The 21,042-nt window shown below is 44.4% G+C and overlaps 1 protein-coding gene across 3 annotated transcripts in view; it reads right to left on the reverse strand.

Moving 5' to 3' along the window:
- The window catches only part of C1H4orf33 (chromosome 1 C4orf33 homolog), a 79,208-nt gene that overhangs the window by 11,825 nt on the left and 46,341 nt on the right, over positions 1-21,042 (reverse strand). For all 3 annotated transcript variants that reach the window (XM_068279900.1, XM_068279911.1, XM_068279920.1), the window contains exons 3-4: positions 6,172-6,232; positions 1,987-2,038 (exon numbers count right to left, since the gene is read on the reverse strand). In XM_068279900.1, coding sequence (XP_068136001.1) covers positions 1,987-2,038; positions 6,172-6,232 — 113 coding nt within the window. The remainder of the gene's footprint in view (positions 1-1,986; positions 2,039-6,171; positions 6,233-21,042) is intronic.

A 21,042-nucleotide genomic window follows, 5' to 3' on the forward strand; every position in this document is an offset into this window, starting at 1 on the left:
TCCAAATGCCATCATAGCCAGAAGCACAACCAGGAGGAATCTATCTGGCAGGCTTTGGTCAAATAGGTTTAGGGCCCATTCACAGTGGGGATCGCAAAACACTAGCGATTAACGCTAGCGTTTTTTGGCGGTAATTTTCACAGTAAAACACTTTTTTTACATTGCAATCGCAATCACTCAAAAATAACAAAAAACTGATGCATGCACCGCATCTGCATTAACCGTGAATCGTCGGCAATCGCAGCAGTGAGCTCACTGCCATATACTTAACATTATACCAGTGCTTTTGCGATCACCAACAATTCATTGATTAGCGGTAACTGGCCCAGTGTGAATGGGACCTAAGAGGGGCCCTGCGCTGGAACGGTAGGCTGTAACTTCCCGGATGCCTCTGGACCATCCAGAGGCAACCCACTGCCTAGATAAATATTTAAACTTTTTTATGACTTCCGGTGTACTTCAATGATTGTGATGTAAACATGAAAGAATTAGCAGTGCACAATGTTACGTGCATTGCACATCTGCCCCTTCTGCAATAAATATATACAAAAATACCCGGCTTCTTAACTCCATTCCATGCTGAGATGACAGTGCAATCTAATTTGACTTCCTTCATGTAGTATGACAAGATAAGACAATACTACATTTTTATTGCACTTTTCTCCTGGCGGACTCAAAGCGGTTGAGCTGCAGCCAGTAAGGCACGCTCAGTAGGCAGTAGCAGTGTTAGGAAGTCTAGCCCAGTGACTAAATAGGTGCTGGCTTACTGAACAGGAAAAGCCAGGATTTGAACCCAGGACTCCTGTGTCAGTGGCAGAGCCCTTAACCAATACACTATCCAGCCACAGCCCACATGTGATGATGGTATGATATGGCCAACAGACTTTGAATATTATGAACAGATTGTGTAGGTAAACTCGCATACTACATGGAGGTGGTAAAATTTATTAGTGATATGCCAATCAAAATTGGATTTGGTGAACCAGGCTTAACTCTGTGTGGACAGAACTGCAGCAATACAACTGAGCAGAGTTATATGTCTGTGTTCCTAGCCAAGTAAAATTCTCATTAACTTTTCACAAGAGAGAGCTTTCAGCAGTCAGCTCAGGCTCGAACTCCAGACTGCCATCTAAATTGAGTAAAGAGTTTCAAATAGTCAAAAAACAGGGACCTCATCTGTGTTACAACGAAAAGCAGTATGATAACTAGTACCGTAAATATTAATAGGAACATGCTAAACCGAAGCAGAAAAGAAATCTATGGCCAGCACCAACATAATTATATTTCCAGGTGATAAAATACTCCATTTGAGAACACCATTGATTTTCATGCAAAATGAAAAAACAAGGCAATCAAACTTTTCCCTTCAGAAAGCGATCATCAATTGTCCAAGAAACAGCTTCCTATGCCCACACTGGGTAACAGCACGAGCCTCATTTTTGCAGACCTGTTGTTGTTTTCTGTGTAGATATGCTACAAGTTTAAATTAACTTTCAACCAATGTGAGTCTCTCATTACGTATGGCGTAACAGAGATGCACTTAGCACTCCTTTCAAATTATCAATTAGGTATAATCATCCTGTGATGAAGCCAAGAACTGTGGAGTGCACGCACATTCTAAATTTGGCAAATCACCACTAATTATTCACAGAGTTAAGAAGAAAGGATGATGCTAAAGGTTTCTAAACTGTATTATACCTAATCTTCGCCCGCCCTTCTGTTTTATAGCTGACAACTGTGTTGTGCGGAACATGCCAGCTTTAATTAGAAATTTCATTTTATTAAATGGCTGCTTGGCAGGGAAAGACTGGCAAATGAAAGGACGGGGGGGAAAGGGAAGGCGGACGATCCGCCAGGAAGCTCATTTTCCTTTCTGCGGTGGCGAATGGACGATCTGATTTTCTGCCGTTTTAAATGTTTATGATTCACGTTTTAGGCTGCTCAGCAGGAATGGAGTCTTCAGCAAAAACCATTACCCTCACTTACCTTCCAAATACATCTGCGTTGTGAGAGGAGTAGCACCAAATGGTGCCCGTGTCTGCAAAAATAAAAATTCACAGCAGTATATACTTGAGTCATTTCTCTTGTAAGTACCTAAACTCTACAGCTGGGAAGAGAGGCACGAAGAGCAGGTATGATTGTTTTCACACTGCGCACTCAGCAGCACCTGAACAACTGCATTATGCTCAGCTGCTGCTCCACCACCACTACTCATGATGAGATTATAACACTTTAAGATCAAACAGCAACTTTCCCATTGCCCCCTTCTGTCTTTACTACCTAACAACAAAGAAGCAGTGTGTGGTTTATGTTTCTTAAGATGAGCCTTTTTTAAATATTTTGCAGGGGGGAAATGAACACCGCGTGTATCGTGTGTTACAATGACGGAAGTACAAAACAGGCCCGAGAGATGTCAGTGTACTTTAACTTCAAGCAATCCTATACGTCATGCATGCAAAATCAGTCACTATTAGCATTCTGAAGTGACAGACATGCTTAACAAAATAGGTTTCAATTACTTGTTTATCTTTCCTTCTTTTTGCTTTTCTTTTTTTCTATTTTCTTTTATCTTTTTATATATTGTTTCCATCTTGCCTGTAAAGGCAGAACTTGGAAAATGTTGCGCATTTTTTTGCTTTTCCTGTATAGAGATGATGACAATGTTATGACGTGTAGGTGGCCATACATTGTAAGACATTTAGGTAACAGATTTGATTTTAGATTCAATAGAAACACAGAATCTAAGAAATCTTTTGAAAAAGGAACTCCCTTTCATTAATGATAAACTGGGCATCAAGTGAGTGGAATTCTAGGAGGTACAAGGTGGTAAGTGATCGATATATTACAACATATGCCTAGCATTATTGCATACACAGTACTTGGATATAAGTCGGCTTTGTGTATAAGTCAACCAAAATATTAGCAGGATTTTCTTGATCATGCAAGTATAAGTCGACCCTGTAAACAAAGTGTGCAATTATGGGCTTTATTAACCATGGAAAATTAATCATGGACAATTAAGCATAGGCCATTAGTTATGTGCAATTGACTATGAGCAATTAATTAATTATGGGCAATTATTTATGTGCAATTGATTATTATGGGGAGTTATTTATGGTCAATTTATTATTATGGACAATTAATTGTGGGCAATTAACCCTTCGTGACCTCCTTGCATCTTCCCCACACTGAGCTGCTGTTCTTGTGTTAATACACATTAACAGCAGCACAGTGTGGGAAAGATGCTTGGAGACCATGAGGGGTTAATGGCATGGTATGGTACTTTACCCCTGGTATTGGATGTCTTTGCAATCTTGCTGCTCTTTCATGCCGGAGCTGTTCAGTGACGCCGTCAGCGCTAAAATCACCAGCGCTGACAGTTACAGTGGAGGGAGGAGCGGAAGATGCCACACGTAATAGCAGGGCGTCAGGAACAGCCGAATACTGTTGCAGATCTCTGTCTGGCAGCGTTCACAGGGGCCAGAGAGAGCAGTGATCGGGGCAGCCAGAGAGAACAGTGATCAGAGTGGTCATGGAAGGCAGCAATTGGGGTGGCCACAAATAGGTGAGCTAGCAAACAGCAGGGAAATGTTGCAGGACTGTGTTTTGCAATACTTGGGGTAGCCAGAGAGAGCAGCATTTGAGGCAGCTGGGGAGAGAATCACTTGTCGAGTTGGACACTAGATCTGTGGCAGACAAGGGATTCTGGAAATACAGATGCACTTGAGGGGCACTAGATCCTGATGTTTGGCGCAGGGGGAAGCAATTTAACAGGCTGTAAGTCAGAAATTTAGGTCAGACTCAATTATAAGTTGCCCCCTACACTTTGCTTCTGGAAATCTAAATTTCTCAACTTATAGCCGAGCAAGATAAGATTCCCATTCTTTGAGATGAGGTTCAAAGTAGAACTGTTGAAGGTGGCCAAACACCTCTTAATCTGCCTCCAGATAGACCTGATCAGAGAGTTATTTATTGCTTGCCCACACACTGCAGACAGATTTCCAATAGTCTTCAGCATGTAGCACCGCTGCCCCAAGTATGTGTGTCCCATGAGGTCTAGCTGTCCTTCCATGTCAGGGCCTAATCCAACTACAGCTAATAGAGAATGCTGCTGGCTTGTTGTTAACTAGCTCCACCCCATGCTCATATTACAGATTCTTCCTTCACAGCAGTGGTTGCTAATAAAATGATAAATCTTTTTCAAGAATGGCCAACTGACATATAAATACTTATGCTACTTAATGGCCTAAGCCTCATGATGTAGTTGTGTCCACTTTTCAGTTACACAAATGCTGAAAAGTGGACAGAAGCGGATACAACTACGTCAGTGGGCTCAGGCCCTAAAAAAAAAATTGCAGCAACTTTATTGTACCTCCCACAATCTCAGACCAGCAAGATCCAAAAATAAACCATGGGCTTGATTTAGAAGGAAAATAAAGGTATTTGTGAGATATTTTATTTGACAGTTTGTCTCCTTAGAATGTCTTTAAGTTAAACAAGAGCTGGGATTCCAAATGACTACATGGTCTTATCTGCTTTCTAATCAGCCAAAGTGTGGTAGATCCCAATGTCCCAGATAGAGATAAAATGACTGCCATTTCTTGGTTTTGAATGTAGCACTATTCTGATTAGTGCAGAAGGAAAGGGGCAGTTATTTTAAATATCTCACATTCTTTGGGAATTCAACCCATAGACATCACCAGTGCGCATCTCAAAAACCTTTGGAATCAACACCATGTGGTCTCACTGACCAACGAGAAAGCCTGGGATTATCCTACCCCTTCTTCACAGCCACTGACTGCAGCTAGGGGAGTGAGGCTAAATTCAGGACAGTCCTTAGAGGGGCTTGTGTGGTTTTATTGAATTGAATGCAAACTCACCTATAGGCAACAATACTTATCTGCTGTAAATACAGCATGAATGATGTGGCCATCACAACTTTTAAACAACATGTCTACATTAAAAATGCAATCTGACTGTATACATTTTTTACCACAGTTTTATAAATATAGGACACCTTGTTATTTAACCAATTATACAGCTAGGTCCAAAACTGTTCTTTCTTTCTTTTTTTTTTGCACAAAATTACTGGAGATGATATTGTGGACAGAAAGTGCAGCCAGCAAAGGTTAACGTAATGCTATTTACATCCCAGCTAGATACATTTACACCACTTCTTCTATGTACAAAATGTACACAGGCAGCGCTTCCTTTACACCATCAGCACACCACCATTCAGTGTAAGTATTCTCTGCCACTCCTTTACCATCAAATTACAAATGGTTAAATGATGCTTAAACAGGTGTGGGAGATGGTCACTTCTTTTCAACAACTCCATTCAGTTTCCACAATTATTTCTATTGCCCCCAGGGAAGGTAATTCCCCACATTTAATAGACAGCAAACCTCAGAGTGAAAGTACTTATGCAGCAATGTATAGTAGTAGTAATGCAGTCTTCATTCACTCTCTACCAGTAATAATTACTTAAATAAAAGCACATATCAGCACTCACCGTGCTGAGGCTTCACATGCTGAATAGTCAGCTGAGCCTCATTTGCTGCTGATTCCCATTTGGTCCTCTCTGCTCCTTCTCTCACTGCTCCCCCCCCCCCTCCAATAACATCAGATGTTGCCTCCATTGGTTCTACAAATCATAAGCTTTCCCAATGCATCTTTTTATTGTTTATCTCTGGTGGAAAGTACATGAGGAAGGATGGTATTGTACTACTGGCTCAATATTTTCTAAATTCTAAAATACAAAAAAATAAATAAATATGTAACTTCACTTGGGGAGATAGAAGTGATTGCACACAAAAAAACTGCAGTTGTTAGAAGCAAAATACAATCTGTGATAAACACTAAGGTGCCATACGAACATTTATAATTAGGTGGTCAAATAGCAGGAGAGAATATATTTGTACCGTGATGGTTTAAAGGAAGCGCAAACTATGTGCATAGTGTTGTTTCTATTCTGCAGATAAATTATGGGGGGGGGGGCTTGGGGAGACAACAAACCGTTAAGAACTCTGCCTATGGTGCTCAGTGGCCCTGTCTGAGCCTAAGTGTAATTACAAATTTAATACGCAACCCTTGCACTGTTGCAAGATTAGCAGTCCTTCGAAATAAAAATAAATATATATTTAGGTATCAAGTCATATAAACAGTACTTACGGTCCAAGCTCAACTTCAAGATACTGCTCCTTTTCACTATTTAAGAAAAATGCTTCCACCACTTGAGAGGAAAAGAGAAACAATATGTTAAAAAGTGAAAAAACACGTATTACATTCCAGAATATGATAAATATATTTAGCAGGGATGAGTAAATGTACCTACTGATTGGTCTAAAAATCAACTTTAAGAGCATAAAAATGCTTGCTCATATTGTCCTATATCTGCTTTAGCCTGGAGAAACGAAAGACATAGTCCTCCACAAAATATGATTATTAAATACACAAGGGGAATTAGCTGGACATCTTTATTATCTTAAGATGCATTAAAGTGTTTTATTCTTCACAGCCCAATAAATATAGGCAATTTCTAGTAGCGATCAGGTTGATAAAATAGTACATATGGGGCACAGAAGATGTGAGGCCAAATATGCAGCCAAATTCAATTTCATCTCTCTTCCTGGTAGGTGGGACAACTAAACTTGACCAACGTAGAGAGAACAATGGATCCTATTGGACGGATTTCAAGACTCACTACCGCGCATTTCCTCGAAGCCGGAAGGAGGAAGTGCATGGTAGTGAGTCTTGCAATGCATCCAATAGGACGCATGCAGGACGTTTGGAATGCAGGAAGCCCAACAGACTTATGGGTAACTAACCCCCTCTCTCTCAGCCGCACAGCTGAGGCAATAAAGCCTCATTTAAATCACAAAGTCAATTCCTTATGGACTTGTGAGCCCATGCCTGCACACATGTAAATTTAAAGCGGAATTGTCAGCCATCAAATTCCATTTACCCACTACTATGTTTATTATGCAGCCTGCAACCTGACCCTGCATTGCAAGCACTGCAGAAATGTTTCTGCTGTAATAAATCTTATCTCAGGCAGCCTGGCTCTATTCAGTACATTGCCGACGAGAAGGAAGCTTGTCATCACCCCTTCCACCCCTTCCTGTTCTTCACTAATTGGCTGAGGACAGTTCAGTGTGTTGCTGAAATATGATCTATGCTGTGCTCGCATGTGTTTACAAAGCAAGCTAGATAACACAGTGCAGTTTCTAGGACAAATAAAAGAGTAAGGGAGAAAATAACATCAGGATTGGCTTCAGTCAGTAGAAATAAAAATGGAAAATGCCAAGAACAGTTTTCTCTTTACTTACTATATATAATTTGAAGAAATAAAAATGTGTACAGTACAAAACATACAGTATGTTGCGTAAGTAGAACAAGTATTTATTATATATGTGTGTGTGTATTTTTTTCCTGTGATAGTGTGGCTGCCCCTCCTGCTTTAAGCTCTAAACTAAAACCTGTGGAAGGATGCCACTGTTTTCCAATGGTGTGAATTGTTTGTCTGCTTTCCCAATGTTTAGGCATAGTTTATGAAACCAGTGCCCAAATCAGAAGGGTTTCAAGGGAGAGAAAAAGGGTATTTTTGATGTCTCTGCCAGAGCTAAAAGTTGTGTATTGTTAAAGTAATATCATAAACAATTATGCCAACTGTTCCTTTTGCCTCCTTTATCTTCCTACCTCTATAATCTAACAGGTTAATTGTTCTGTTATTTTCTACATTGTGAAGTGAGCAAGGGAATCAATTTTTACGACTTTGTAGGGAGTGATTTACTCTGACACTGTTAACAGAACCCAGAATGATTGATCCTCCTGCTGGCTTCAGACACTGCATGGGAGAACACAGCTTTTCTAAAAACAGAAGTAGGGAGAACGCAGAAGTGAGTGACAGAATAGGTGGTTCTTTATATAGTATACCTGTAGAGAAAACTACATATAAGACTCATTTACAGGCAATATACGTACTCTGAAATGAAAACAAGGCTCCGAGAGCATAGTGTCACTACAGGGCAAACAAAACACACCGGTAACTATCAATAATAGTCAACTGAAAAGTCAGACTGCTGATAACGGTTGGCAGTCTGATAACTGCATGAAAGTCATGGTATTATGCTCTGAGGTTGATTTGTTTAATGTAGTGTTATGTGTATGGGTAGAAGACCGGTTTAATGCAAACGTGAAATGAAGTTTCCTTCACTTGATTCCATATCTGCCATGTTCTCCATACGTAAATAAAGTTTGTTTTAAAGATGACAGTCTCATCTCACCTTGCTGGCCAAAGCTATTAGGATGTATTGTTGTCATGCAGTATCATCATACTTTCTTCAAATTCTAAAAATGACATTTTGCATATCGGACACTGATTTTCTGACTCTAGACAAGACAAAGCAAGTAACATTCATACTGCGCTTTTCTGCTGGTGGACTCAAAGTGCCAGAGCTGCAGCCACTAGGAAGCGCTCTAAAGGCAGTAGCAGTGTTAGGGAGTCTGGCCCAAGGACTCCTTGCTCAATAGGTGCTGAACAGGAAGAGCCGAGATTTGAACCCAGGTCTCCTGTGTCAGAAGCAGAGCCCTTAAAGAGACTGTAACAAAATGTTCAGCCTTATTTCTTCTATCCTATAAGTTCATATACCGGTTCTAATGTGCTCTGGATCACTGCAGCCTTTTCTAGTTGCACTGTCTCTGTAATATAACTAATCTTCTTTCCTTGGTCAGGCTTTGTCGACACAGAGGAATGCTGCCTCTGCTGTGATAGGGAGAAGTTATGCATGCCCTCTGCAGGCCCCCTGCAGGCTCTGTGTGTGTGCTTTGTTTATCCCTCACAGACAGGCCTCTGCTCTCTGTTTCAGCTTGTCATGCTGAGAAACTCTCAGCAGGATTTCTTGTTACTTGTGATCGCCGAAAGCCATCAGAAGGGCGCACCTTGTGCGCCCTCTAGTGGGCTTTCATGCTGCCAGCTTTCAGTTGGCAGCATGAAAAGAAAAAAAAATAACATGTAAAAAACCCTGCCGCCGCCACCCTGGCAATTTGAATAGAACGCCACGGTGGTTAAAACCCAGGATTGCGGCGGGGAGCTGTGGAAACGGCAAAGAGGAATCCAGGAGATCACAGTGACTTGATTGGTATGTTTTTTATTGTACAAATCAGACAGTACAGATTCTCTTTAACTCTAAACATTTCATTTCTACCTCTAGGATTCTCTGAGTTAACAATGTTTACACACAGGGCCAGTGCTTCCATAGGGGCAAACTAGACAATTTTCCAGGGCTCCAGAGCTGGCTGATGGGACACCAGGTATCCCCCAAGTTAATAGTAGTCCACCTGGTCCCTGTTTACTGCAAGAGTACTCACAGTGGAACAAAATCACCTGTTTGTTCGCCAAACTCCCTCCTTTTATCAGTGTCCTTCTGTTTCCACACCCTAGGCCACTCTGTCTCCATGTCTCGGGGCATGTTATGCAAAACGGTACTCTGTAACAAAATTTTCATCCTTATTTCTTCTATCCTATAAGTTCCTATATCTGTTCTAATGTGCTCTGTCTAACTGCAGCCTTTTCTAGTTGCACTGTGGCTGTGTTATCTCTGTTATATGATCTAATCTTCTCTCCTCTGCCGGCTCTGTCGGGCTGAGGCAGTCAGGCTGGAATGTGCTGTGCTGCTTGTGATTGGATAGAAGCTATACACACCCTCTCCAGGCCCCCTGCACACTCTGTATGACTCACACACTGAGCTACTCTCAGCCTATCAATTGCTATGTCTTTTGTTTGTAAACACTGCATAAAACTGGCAATTACAAGCCAGGATTGCAGCAGGGAGTGGCAGAAACAGCTCAGAGGGGCCCAGGAGAACATAATGAATAGAACGGTATGCTTTTTATTGTAAGAATTTTAGAGTACAGATTCTCTTTAAGATCAAGAGACTGATTTAAAAAATTAAGCAAAATTTCACAAAAGCAAAATTATCCATTACCCTCTCCCCAGGGGGCCTTAGAGACACTTATTTAGTTAGCTAGAGTGTCATCGCTTAGGTAGCCAGAGTGCCCCATTTAGTTAGCCAGAGTACCCCCATTTAGATAACCAGAGTGCCCTGTTTAGATAGCTAGAGCGCCCCCTGTTTAGGTAGCCAAAGTGCCCCAGTTTAAGTAGCTAGAGTGGGGCGCAGAGGGAGCATTCCAATCACTCACCTTGATGGGATCAGCACGTGCTGCATTTACTTCCTGGTCCTGTTGTCCCGTTGCATGGTAAATGTAACAGAGCCCCCCCCCCCCAACATAACAGGGGGCGCTGTTACCATATGACAGGACACCAGGATGCCGCTGCACTCGGAGCAATGCCCCGCAAGCCAGTACAAACGTGCATAAGAAAGGGGACAGTGCAGGGTGTTGCAGCAACCACTGCTGACAGGTAGCAGGTTTTGGAAGTAAAGGAAGAGAAGATATCTGAGGAATGATACACCTCACAAGCCAAACTAAACATGTACATCATTCTGGCTCAGAGACCATACAAATAGCTTTTATTGTTTATTGATTCTTTTGTTACTTTACACTGATAAATGCATTGCTTTCTGAATCAATTTTGAGGAATTATGTGCCAAACCTTTATGTTTTTCTACACATCATGGCTACATTATGCATAGTGTATAAGCCAGTATGTTTCTCTGTAAAGCATAATATGCATGCTCTGCTTTCATCCTGTTTAGCTGCCTTTGGCAACGTGAGTTTATGACTTGAACTTGAAAAAAAAGTTGAATGCACTATTCTTCCTCAGAAGTATGTTTCATATCTTGTCTTGATGTTGCAGACTTAATATGCACACATTCAAAGCTGCTAGCACTGTAAAGCAACTCTAATTAATTTAAAAGGAAAAAAAAAACATTTTCCCCTACAGCTGGTGTGATAAGAATGTTTCAGCTATTAAGGGGCGTTTCTGTGATGTGCTAGATTCAAACTATTTATTAGATTGCCCAATTAAAGCATATTAGGGTCTGGCCGTCCTAATGATTTAAAGTGTTAAAAAAGCTGCACAATTACTTATAGGCATTTTAATGACTCTCATTTGGTTCCTCTAATAAGGTCTGGAAGGCGATTTACTAAAGCAGAATTAAAGTGAGATGAATATATGTTTATTTTACTAAACCATGAGCATAGATGAGCTTTTTTTTACCACCTCCTTATGAGTGTTTAAAGTGAACAGAGGCTCACTCCGTCTTTAGTATAACATTACCAGAACACCAGGAGGTATTAAAGCAGGGCTGACAGATAGAGAAATGGAAGGAAATAAGTGCTGGATAGGTAAATGTTGCACCTCATTACAGAACTATGCCCAACAGTTGTAATGCAGTCAGGAGATACATATACTATCTTAAAGGTAGGTTAGCAGCTCCTGATTTCAAATAGGTGAAAGGGCTGCCATGTTTGGGAAGCCCCCCCCTCGGTACTTTTTCACTGCCATTATACATGGTTGGTGTGAAATTCATTAAGTGCGACTAATGCTGTTTGATTTAAAATACAGTCTTCCCATTCATCCCCCTACCTAATGCTTAATGGGTTTGTTTGATCTAAGCTTGTGGGCAATGCAGTCTAATTAGGTGAGTCCTGATCTGCCATCCATATTCTGTTGCTTGTGACCTGCTTGCCAGACGGACACAGACAGACGGAGGAAGTACAGGGAGTAGAAGGATTCTGGAGATCCGGCACTGCATCAATTGTATTAAAAGAGCTTTATTGCTAATGGCTCTTCAATTTTGCTAAAAGATAACTTATACAATATGATTGCTGGTGGTGCAAATACCCGTTGTGGTCAGAGAAGGTTGTGGGGCATGGTGGTGGTGACGGCCCGCCTAACATCCGTTTCGCTTCAGTAGTGTCTTCAGTGGCACTCACGGCTGTCCGTTTCCGGGATTTATACCATGGGAAGAAACACTTCCGGTTCACTACGCCGCATGACGCGTACGTAATTACGCATGCAACCACTAACGTACGCATAAGAGCGTAACACGTCAGTCGAGGTTGCATCCATGTTTAGAATTTTCTTTGTCGCATAACGCGTGCGCAATTACGCATACACCCACTGACGTACGCATGAAAGCGTAATGACGTCAGTGGAGATTGCGTCCCATGTTTGAGGTTGATTTTTCAAGTTATGGTCCAGCAACCCCCTCACATGGCCACCAGATGGCAACACCAACGGGTATATGCTGGCTTAAAGAGACTCTGTAACGACAAAAAGATCCCCTGGGGGGTACTCACCTCGGGTGGGGGAAGCCTCAGGATCCTAATGAGGCTTCCCACGCCGTCCTCTGTCCCACGGAGGTCTCGCTGCAGCCCTCCGAACAGCCGGCGACTGTGCCGACTGTTCAATTCAATATTTACCTTTGCAGGCTCCAGCGGGGGCGCTGTGGCTGCTTTCGCTCCGAAGGAGGCGGAAATACCCGATCTCAGTCGGGTCCGCTCTACTGCGCAGGCGCCGGAGACTTGCGCCTGCGCAGTAGAGCGGACCCGACTGAGATCGGGTATTTCCGCCTCCTTCGGAGCGAAAGCAGCCAGAGCGCCTGCGCAGGAGCCTGCAAAGGTAAATATTACGTCACCGCTGTACGGAGGGCTACAGCGAGACCCCCGAGGGACGGCAGACGGCGTGGGAAGCCTCATTAGGATCCTGAGGCTTCCCCCATCCGAGGTGAGTACCCCCCAGGGGACGTTTTAACGTTACAGATTCTCTTTAATAACAACTAAAATAGGGCAAACACCCTGTGCACAGGGAATGTAAAGGAGTCCCAGCTAATATTGCTAGGAGACTCAATGGAGCTAAGACTGGGCGGTAAACCACATTTTACAAAATCAGTATTATTTATTACAGCAAAACTCACTATTAACTATCAAAAAGATAAATTATAATTAGTGCCGGATCTCCATTTTTCTTGCTTGTTGAATGAACTGGATGCCTATTTTTTCTCTTTTTGATCCTGAGCACGCTGTATTATGACTGTGTGACATATCCATGGAATTGATGTACATGTAAAATTGCAAGAAGCGGATTGCTATACACACCGCCATAGTGCCAGTTGCTGTGCTTCTAACTGCTGCAGTAGAAGGATTCTGCCTGTAATTAACCCTTACATGTAAAAAGATGAGGTAAAATTGAAGTTTTTTTTTTTTTTAATAATGAACCCTATTTTTAGCATGCATTTTAAATTTGCTATTGAGCTGCCCTGAGAGTTAAAAATTATGCTCGGCTCCCTTTGAAGCATACTGAAAGTGACATGTGGCATGATGAAATAAACATAGGTACATATAGTACTAGTCCTGCTAAAAAGTCTGAAGTTCCTTTCTAGAAGAAAATAGAACCCAAAACCTTTGTATCAGGCTGATAACATTTTAGTGTGGAAAAGTTCACAGGGTCAGTACTTTAAGTTGTTTTGCAGCTGAATGAAACCGATTTTACACCTTACTGTCATGGCTGCTGTCTACAATTCAGTTTTTTTTTTTTACTTTTAACAACACCAGCACAGCCTGTATAAGGGCCCACTATAGCGTTACGAAATCGCCGGCGAATTACCGCAGGCAAATCGCATGCGGGTGCGATTCCGCATGCGTTTTTTGCCGCGATTTCGCATAGGTAAGGCTGTATGCGATTTTAACCATGTCACTGCCTGTGTGAATTAACATGGGTACCTATGCGAAATCGCATGCGAAATCGCGGCAAAAAACGCATGGGGAAAACGCATGCGATTTCCCTATTAAATACATTGCGTGCGATTCGCCTGCATTCCACACGCAGGCGAATTCTGAGGGCCCTACCCTGCAGATTTTTTCTGCACAGAAAAACGTGTGGGGACACGCACAAGTGGAAACAGTCCCATCCACTTGTACTGACTGTGCGAATCCGCATGCGGGCAACGCATGCGGATTAGCGATAGTGGAAACGGGCCCTTAAGAAAAAAGTTTAACAAGAAAAAAGTTTCTTCAAATAAGTAAACATAGCAGCACTAACCTTTTAGCAACCCTGCATTGTGGCGATATTATTACCTTGGAGAAGACTACTGTTATAAAGCCCACTGGACATGAATTGGCGATCACTGTTTGCACAGAATATATAACATGGCAGGATATAGAAGTAAGTGAATGGTGTTTAATTAAGTGTAGCCACACAGTGTACTGTATATACTAACAAGACCATCATAAAGCACATTTTCTGCAGTACAGTACTACAATGTGAATAAAACATCAAATACTTTGAGGCTCTGTTCAGATCTAAAATTTAAATCGCTGATGGCAGCAATTTTCAATTTTTTTCAAATGTTTTTCCTCCTCCTAGCGCTCCATTGCACACTACAATTTTGTGCAAAGCGCTTTTGTAAAGCGATTCCGTTTTTTCACTTCCTGACATGCTCAGTCATGTTGGGGAGGAGCGGAGAGCGGCCGGGCACACGGCTAATTAATATTCACTGCACGTTGTGACGTGCAGTGTTTGCTTCCTGGTGCGGCCGCTCTGTGCGGCGATTGGCCGGCGGGACCACGTGATGCCGCATGCGTCCAAGAGTACGCATCACGGACGCCAGAGTGAGCTGCACAACGCGGCTCACTCTGACGTCCACATCGAAGAGCACCAGGCCTTGCGTTAGGTGCACGTTATGCGACCTTAACGTAGAACCTAACGCAACGTCTTGGTGTGCAAGTAGCCTTAATGGATTATTATTAAAGTATTTGATAGTTTATTCACATTTGAAGAAGTGTGGAAAACTTGCTTTATGATGGTCTTCTGGAGTGACGTTTCTCCTTTCAGCACCCTTCCGTTCACACGGCACATTCATATATGGTGAGGTAGAGCAGTCCTTTTCTGAACTATAAACAAACAAAGCCAATTAAGTGAATTGCGCAGCCAATACTCTAACTAGTCTCAGAAGTAACGTACAGATTTACAGTGTGGATAGAACTAAAGCTGGAGACAAGGTCAGGGCTAGCCAATAATAAGAGACCAGGGCAGCAAAGGACTAATCAGGACAGGACCAGGAATACAGGGGCCAGAGTAGTGGCATTTGATGCAAGGAGAGCTGGTGCAATGTCTGCTTGTGCTGCCTCAAGGATTACACTGCCGCACACGAGAAGTATGAAAATCCTGTCAAATCATGCAACGCAATAGCAAGAAGTCTGATACAAGCACAATCACTGTTACTTTGAGCTGCCATAGACTGTAGTAAATAAAACTCCATATTTTGATAATAATTTAAAGGTAAAGGGTAGGCCTTTTTACAATATCACTGTAAGTCTGCTGTATGCTAGACTGCTTTATTTATTTGAAATAAGATGGTAAGATGGCCTCTGGTGTGGGTGGCGCTCGCTTCCTCTCCCTCCTCTCAGCGGTAAGAACCTCTTTGCACAATATTGTATTAGCCGTTCACGCTGATCTTCACATGGCTACTCTTCTCCTAGCTGCATTGCTGGCTATTCCTTTTTCTCCTACATTGTACTATTCTTCCACAGTCTTTCATTGTTTACTGTGGATCTTACTTGGATATCTCTATACCTGCACTAGTTTCCTTTGCATTTTCTGCGGTTTTTTATGAATTGCACAAGCACTATCAGCAGTTTCTTTTCAGGTTTATAGCATAGAAATTACATTGTCATATATTGAATCAGCACTATCATGCTATTATCCTGAGAGTACATTTTTGGTCATTATCTGGAGATAGTGTAAGCGAGCTGTAGCATTGCTATTATGTTCCCACCCAAGCCAACTTGTTTTTAATGGTGTTTTAATTTTGACTGCTCATACAATATATCAATAAAAGGCTTTTTTGACTTATTTGATTGTTGTGGTCCATGGGATCTACTGTTTCTTTGTGTTCATATTGCCATTGTATGATCCCTTTCTGCACACATTTATGATTTACCTACCTAATTAGTAGCCCTATCATTGTTGAGGGTTGGTGCTTGTCCATTTTGTTCGATTTGCATATTCAGGCCTTTATGTCACACACAGTGAGGAGAGAAATAGCTCTTACAGCGGAACGGAGGACATCGCATTTCTTCTCTACGTGACTGCAAGGATCTGTAAGAGGTGCTATAAATGATGCTATCCTGCTAATCTTTCTAACTAGATACACAACCTAGTATGTGTTGCTCTCACTGTTACAAACATGCTTCTACGGTTCTCCCAGTAGCCTACACTTCACTGTAGTGAAATATGTGAAAAATAGCGATCGCATTGCACCGCATTGTAATTTTCAGTGCGGAAAGGTCCTTAGAGGTTTTTCAACAGCCAACCACGCAGAGTGTACTAGAGGAAAACTGTCAGTCTACTTCTATAGCCAGGACATGTGACCCAGGAGTTCCAACAGTGAGAAATTGTAATCAGGGCCGGATTAAGGCCAAGGCCACCTAGGCCATGGCCTAGGGGGCCACACGAGAAGGGGCACCAAAGCAGCAGGCTAAACTGGTGCAGCATTTGCAAGCTTGCAAATGCTGCAATGCAGATAGATCAGGCTAGTGCCTGACCGCGGTACTTTGCTGCTAGCTACCTGTGCAGCAGCCACCTTGCTCTGTGCACATTTGTATTGTGGCTGGCGGCTATTGACTTAGGCAGCATTGGAGATGGAAAGGGAGAGGAAGCTTCTGCACTGGAGAAGAGCGGAGAAAATGAGCGACACTGATGGCTGCTGCAGTGTGAAGGCAAGCTGGCTACCTATACTGAAAGGTGCAGGGGTGGGAAAAGGAGGGATTAAGGGAGTCATCTGGCTACCTATACTTGTGGGAAGGGGAGAGGGGTCATCTTGCTACCTATACTGGAGGGAAAGGGGGAGGAGTCATCTGGCTACCTATACTAGATGGAAGGGGGGAGGGGTCATCTTGCTACCTATACTGAAGGGAGGCGGCTGGTGACAGTGGCCTAGGGCGGTAAAGAGTACAAATCCGGCCCTGATTGTAATTACATGCGGTTTACAACATTACTACGATAAAGTCTTATTCATACAGCATAGGCAGGTATTGCCTAATGCCAGAAATGTGTTCTTTCCAGTTGCACGCAAAGTAAAATTCTAACATAAATTTAACACTTACCTCCCCCACAGATCAAATGCAGAGCAGCACGTAGCGGAAACTCTACCATCCAGCAGTCTCAACCATCTGGCAGGTCATGGGAGTAACTATAGGTGAATGCCTCTCTAATGTCGCAGAGCAGTGCGCAGTGGAAACTACTTACAAAAGCTCCGAGCACCAGTCCTCTTCTCTTCCTGCAGCTCCCAGCTACTTTGCTGTATTAGTTGTGTACTGTATACTATGCCACGCGTTACCCAATGTGGGTCGGGTAAAACAGTAAGAGCCGTATGAAGATGCAGCAGAGCAGCTGCAGGACTGAAGAGGATCACTGCCTGGAGCTTTTGTAAGTAGTTTCTGCTGTGTGCTGCTCTTGCAACTTAAAAAGGCGCATCCCCATGGTTACCCCTATGCCTTGCCAGTTGGTTAAAGAGAACCCGAGGTGGGTTTGAAGAATATTATCTGCATACAGAGGCTGGATCTGCCTATACAGCCCAGCCTCTGTTGCTATCCCAAACCCCACTAAGGTCCCCTTGCACTCTGCAATCCCTTATAAATCACAGCCACGCTGCTGACAAACAGCTTGTCAGAGCTGACTGTGTTTATCTCTATAGTGTCAGTCTGCTGCTCTCCCCGCCTCCTGCAGAACTCCAGTCCCCGCCTGCATCCCTTCCCTCCCTGCTGATTGGAGGGAAGGGACGGGGGCAGGGACCGGAGCTATGCAGGAGGCGGGCGAGCAGCTGAGACTGACACTACAGATGTAAACACAGCCTCACAGCATGGCTGTGATTTATGAGGTATTGCAGAGTGCAGGGGGACCTTAGGGGGGTTTGGGATAGCAACAGAGGCTGGGCTGTATAGGCAGATCCAGCCTCTGTATGCAGATAACATTCTTTAAACACACCTCGGGTTCTCTTTAAAGAGACTCTGTAACATTAAAAACATCCCCTGGGGGGTACTCACCTCGGGTGGGGGAAGCCTCCGGATCCTAATGAGGCTTCCCACGCCGTCCTCTGTCCCACGGGGGTCTCTCCGCAGCCCTCCGAACAGCCGGCGACTGTGCCGACTGTCATTTCAATATTTACCTTTGCTGGCTCCAGCGGGGGCGCTGTGGCGGCTTTCCATTCCGAACTACACGGAAATACCCGATCTCATTCGGGTCCGCTCTACTGCGCAGGCGCAGGAGACTTGCGCCTGCGCAGTAGAGCGGACCCGACGGCGATCGGGTATTTCCGTGTAGTTCGGAATGGAAAGCCGTCAGAGCGCCTGCGCAGGAGCCAGGAAGGTAAATAATGACGTCACCGCTGCCCGGACTCCACGGAGGGCTGCAGCGAGACCCCTGACGGATGGAGGACGGCGTGGGAAGCCTCATTAGGATCCGGAGGCTTCCCCCACCCGAGGTGAGTACCCCCCAGGGGATATTTTTATGTTACAGTTCCTCTTTAAGGCTTCCAGTTGGTAAGTTGGTAGATTCCTGGATAACCGGGACTGTACTGTACTTATGTTCCTTGGGGGTGGGGGGAGGAAGCTTAAAAACCTGTTTACTTGGAAAGCAAAATAAATCACTAACTTTTATTTCAATGTTGGCTAGAGTGTAGAAGGATTGGAGCAATGTATCAGGCTCTGTTCCCACTTGTTTCGGACCACGTGCAGCCAGTGGGAGCGGATAGTCTGCCGTGGCCCGGCTGGTCCCCAGGGCATATGTGCCCCTCATATGCTATATGGGGGAACACTTCCGTGTGCCTGGGATTATCGTGGGACTGCACAGAAGTGCGGTCTGCTTACTGCATCGGATCCTGTGGATCCAATGCAGCGTTAGAAGTGTGAATAACTCCTATTTATAAAATAGGAGCTGTTAACTGTGGAGCGGAGAAGGGACAAAAAATGTCCGTTCCTCCACTCAAGTGGGAACATAGCCTCAAAGGGAATCTGAAGTGAAAATAATCTTATGAAATAATGAATTGTATGTGTAGTACAGCTAGGAAATATAAAATTAGTAGCAAAGAATAGAGTTTGATATTGTTTCCAGTACAGGAAGAGTTAATAAACTTCACTTGTTATCTATGCAAAAGAGCTTCTCTGAGCTCCCCGACCCAACTTGGGTCAGAGACAGTACTATTTTCTAAGGCACTTATACGTCAAAGAAACAGTGAGACACAGCTTCAGATAAGATTTTACTGCATGGAAGTTCAAAGAGTCATCAGCTCTGCTCTGTTTCATAGTTTAAAATACAGTATGTGATTTGTAATTGCAAATATGATGCAATGTTATAAAAAAAAAGCAAAAAAAACTATATACCATATTTTTGGGAATATAAGATGCACTTTTTCTCCCCCAAAAGAGCGGGGAAAAAGTCAGTGTGTCTTATATTTCAATTAATAAAAAAAACTGCACAGAAATGATGGTAGGGGTGGTGGGCTCTACGGCAGTGTGTCAGCTTGCAGCCCTCAGTAATTTAAGCGGTACCTGGCTGTGATCTGTGCAGGGCTCTAACCGGCATGGCTGTGCAGTCTGGGTGGTCTCCCTGCATGGATTGGTGCTCTCCGGGTGGATCGGTGCGGAGGTCTGAGCGGCTGATGTTGATGTGCAGGGGGCTCTGAGCGGCTGATGTTGATGTGCAGGGGGCTCTGAGCGGCTGATGTTGATGTGCAGGGGGCTCTGAGCGGCTGATGTTGATGTGCAGGGGGCTCTGAGCAGCTGATGTTGATGTGCAGGGGGCTCTGAGCGGCTGATGTTGATGTGCAGGAGGCTCTGAGCGGCTGATGTTGATGTGCAGGAGGCTCTGAGCGACTGAAGTTGATGTGCAGGAGGCTCTGAGCGGCTGATGTTGATGTGCAGGGGGCTCTGAGCAGCTGATGTTGATGTGCAGGGGGCTCTGAGCGGCTGATGTTGATGTGCAGGGGGCTCTGAGCGGCTGATGTTGATGTGCAGGGGGCTCTGAGCGGCTGATGTTGATGTGCAGGGGCTCTGAGCGGCTGATGTTGATGTGCAGGGGCTCTGAGCGGCTGATGTTGATGTGCAGGGGCTTTGAGTGGCTGATGTTGATGTGCAGGGGGCTCTGAGCGGCTGATGTTGATGTGCAGGGGTTTTGAGCGGCTGATGTTGATGTGCAGGGGCTTTGAGCGGCTGATGTTGATGTGCAGGGGGCTCTGAGCGGCTGAAGTTGATGTGCAGGGGCTCTGAGCGGCTGATGTTGATGTCCAGGGGGCTCTGAGCGGCTGAAGTTAATGTGCAGGGGGCTCTGAGCGGATGAAGTTGATGTGCAGGGGCTCTGAGCAGCTGATGTTGATGTGCAGGGGGCTCTAAACGGCTGAAGTTGATGCGCAGAGGCTCGGCTGATGTTGATGTGCAGGGGCTCTGAGCGGCTGAAGTTGATGTGCAGGGGGCTCTGAGCGGATGAAGTTGATGTGCAGGGGCTCTGAGCGGCTGATGTTGATGTGCAGGGGGCTCTGAGCAGCTGATGTTGATGTGCAGGGGGCTCTGAGCGGCTGAAGTTGATGTGCAGGGGCTCTGAGCGGCTGATGTTGATGTGCAGGGGCTTTGAGCGGCTGATGTTGATGTGCAGGGGGCTCTGAGCGGCTGAAGTTGATGTGCAGGAGGCTCTGAGCGGCTGATGTTGATGTCCAGGGGGCTCTGAGCGGCTGAAGTTAATGTGCAGGGGGCTCTGAGCGGATGAAGTTGATGTGCAGGGGGCTCTGAGCGGCTGATGTTGATGTGCAGGGGGCTCTAAACGGCTGAAGTTGATGCGCAGAGGCTCGGCTGATGTTGATGTGCAGGGGCTCTGAGCGGCTGAAGTTGATGTGCAGGGGGCTCTGATCGGCTGAAGTTGATGTGCAGGAGGCTCTGAGCGGCTGATGTTGATGTGCAGGGGGCTCTGAGCAGCTGATGTTGATGTGCAGGGGGCTCTGAGCGACTGATGTTGATGTGCAGGGGGCTCTGAGCGACTGAAGTTAATGTGCAGGGGGCTCTGAGCGGCTGATGTTGATGTGCAGGGGG

Source organism: Hyperolius riggenbachi, chromosome 1, assembly GCF_040937935.1.
Source record: "Hyperolius riggenbachi isolate aHypRig1 chromosome 1, aHypRig1.pri, whole genome shotgun sequence".
NCBI classification, from domain to species: Eukaryota; Metazoa; Chordata; class Amphibia; order Anura; family Hyperoliidae; genus Hyperolius; species Hyperolius riggenbachi.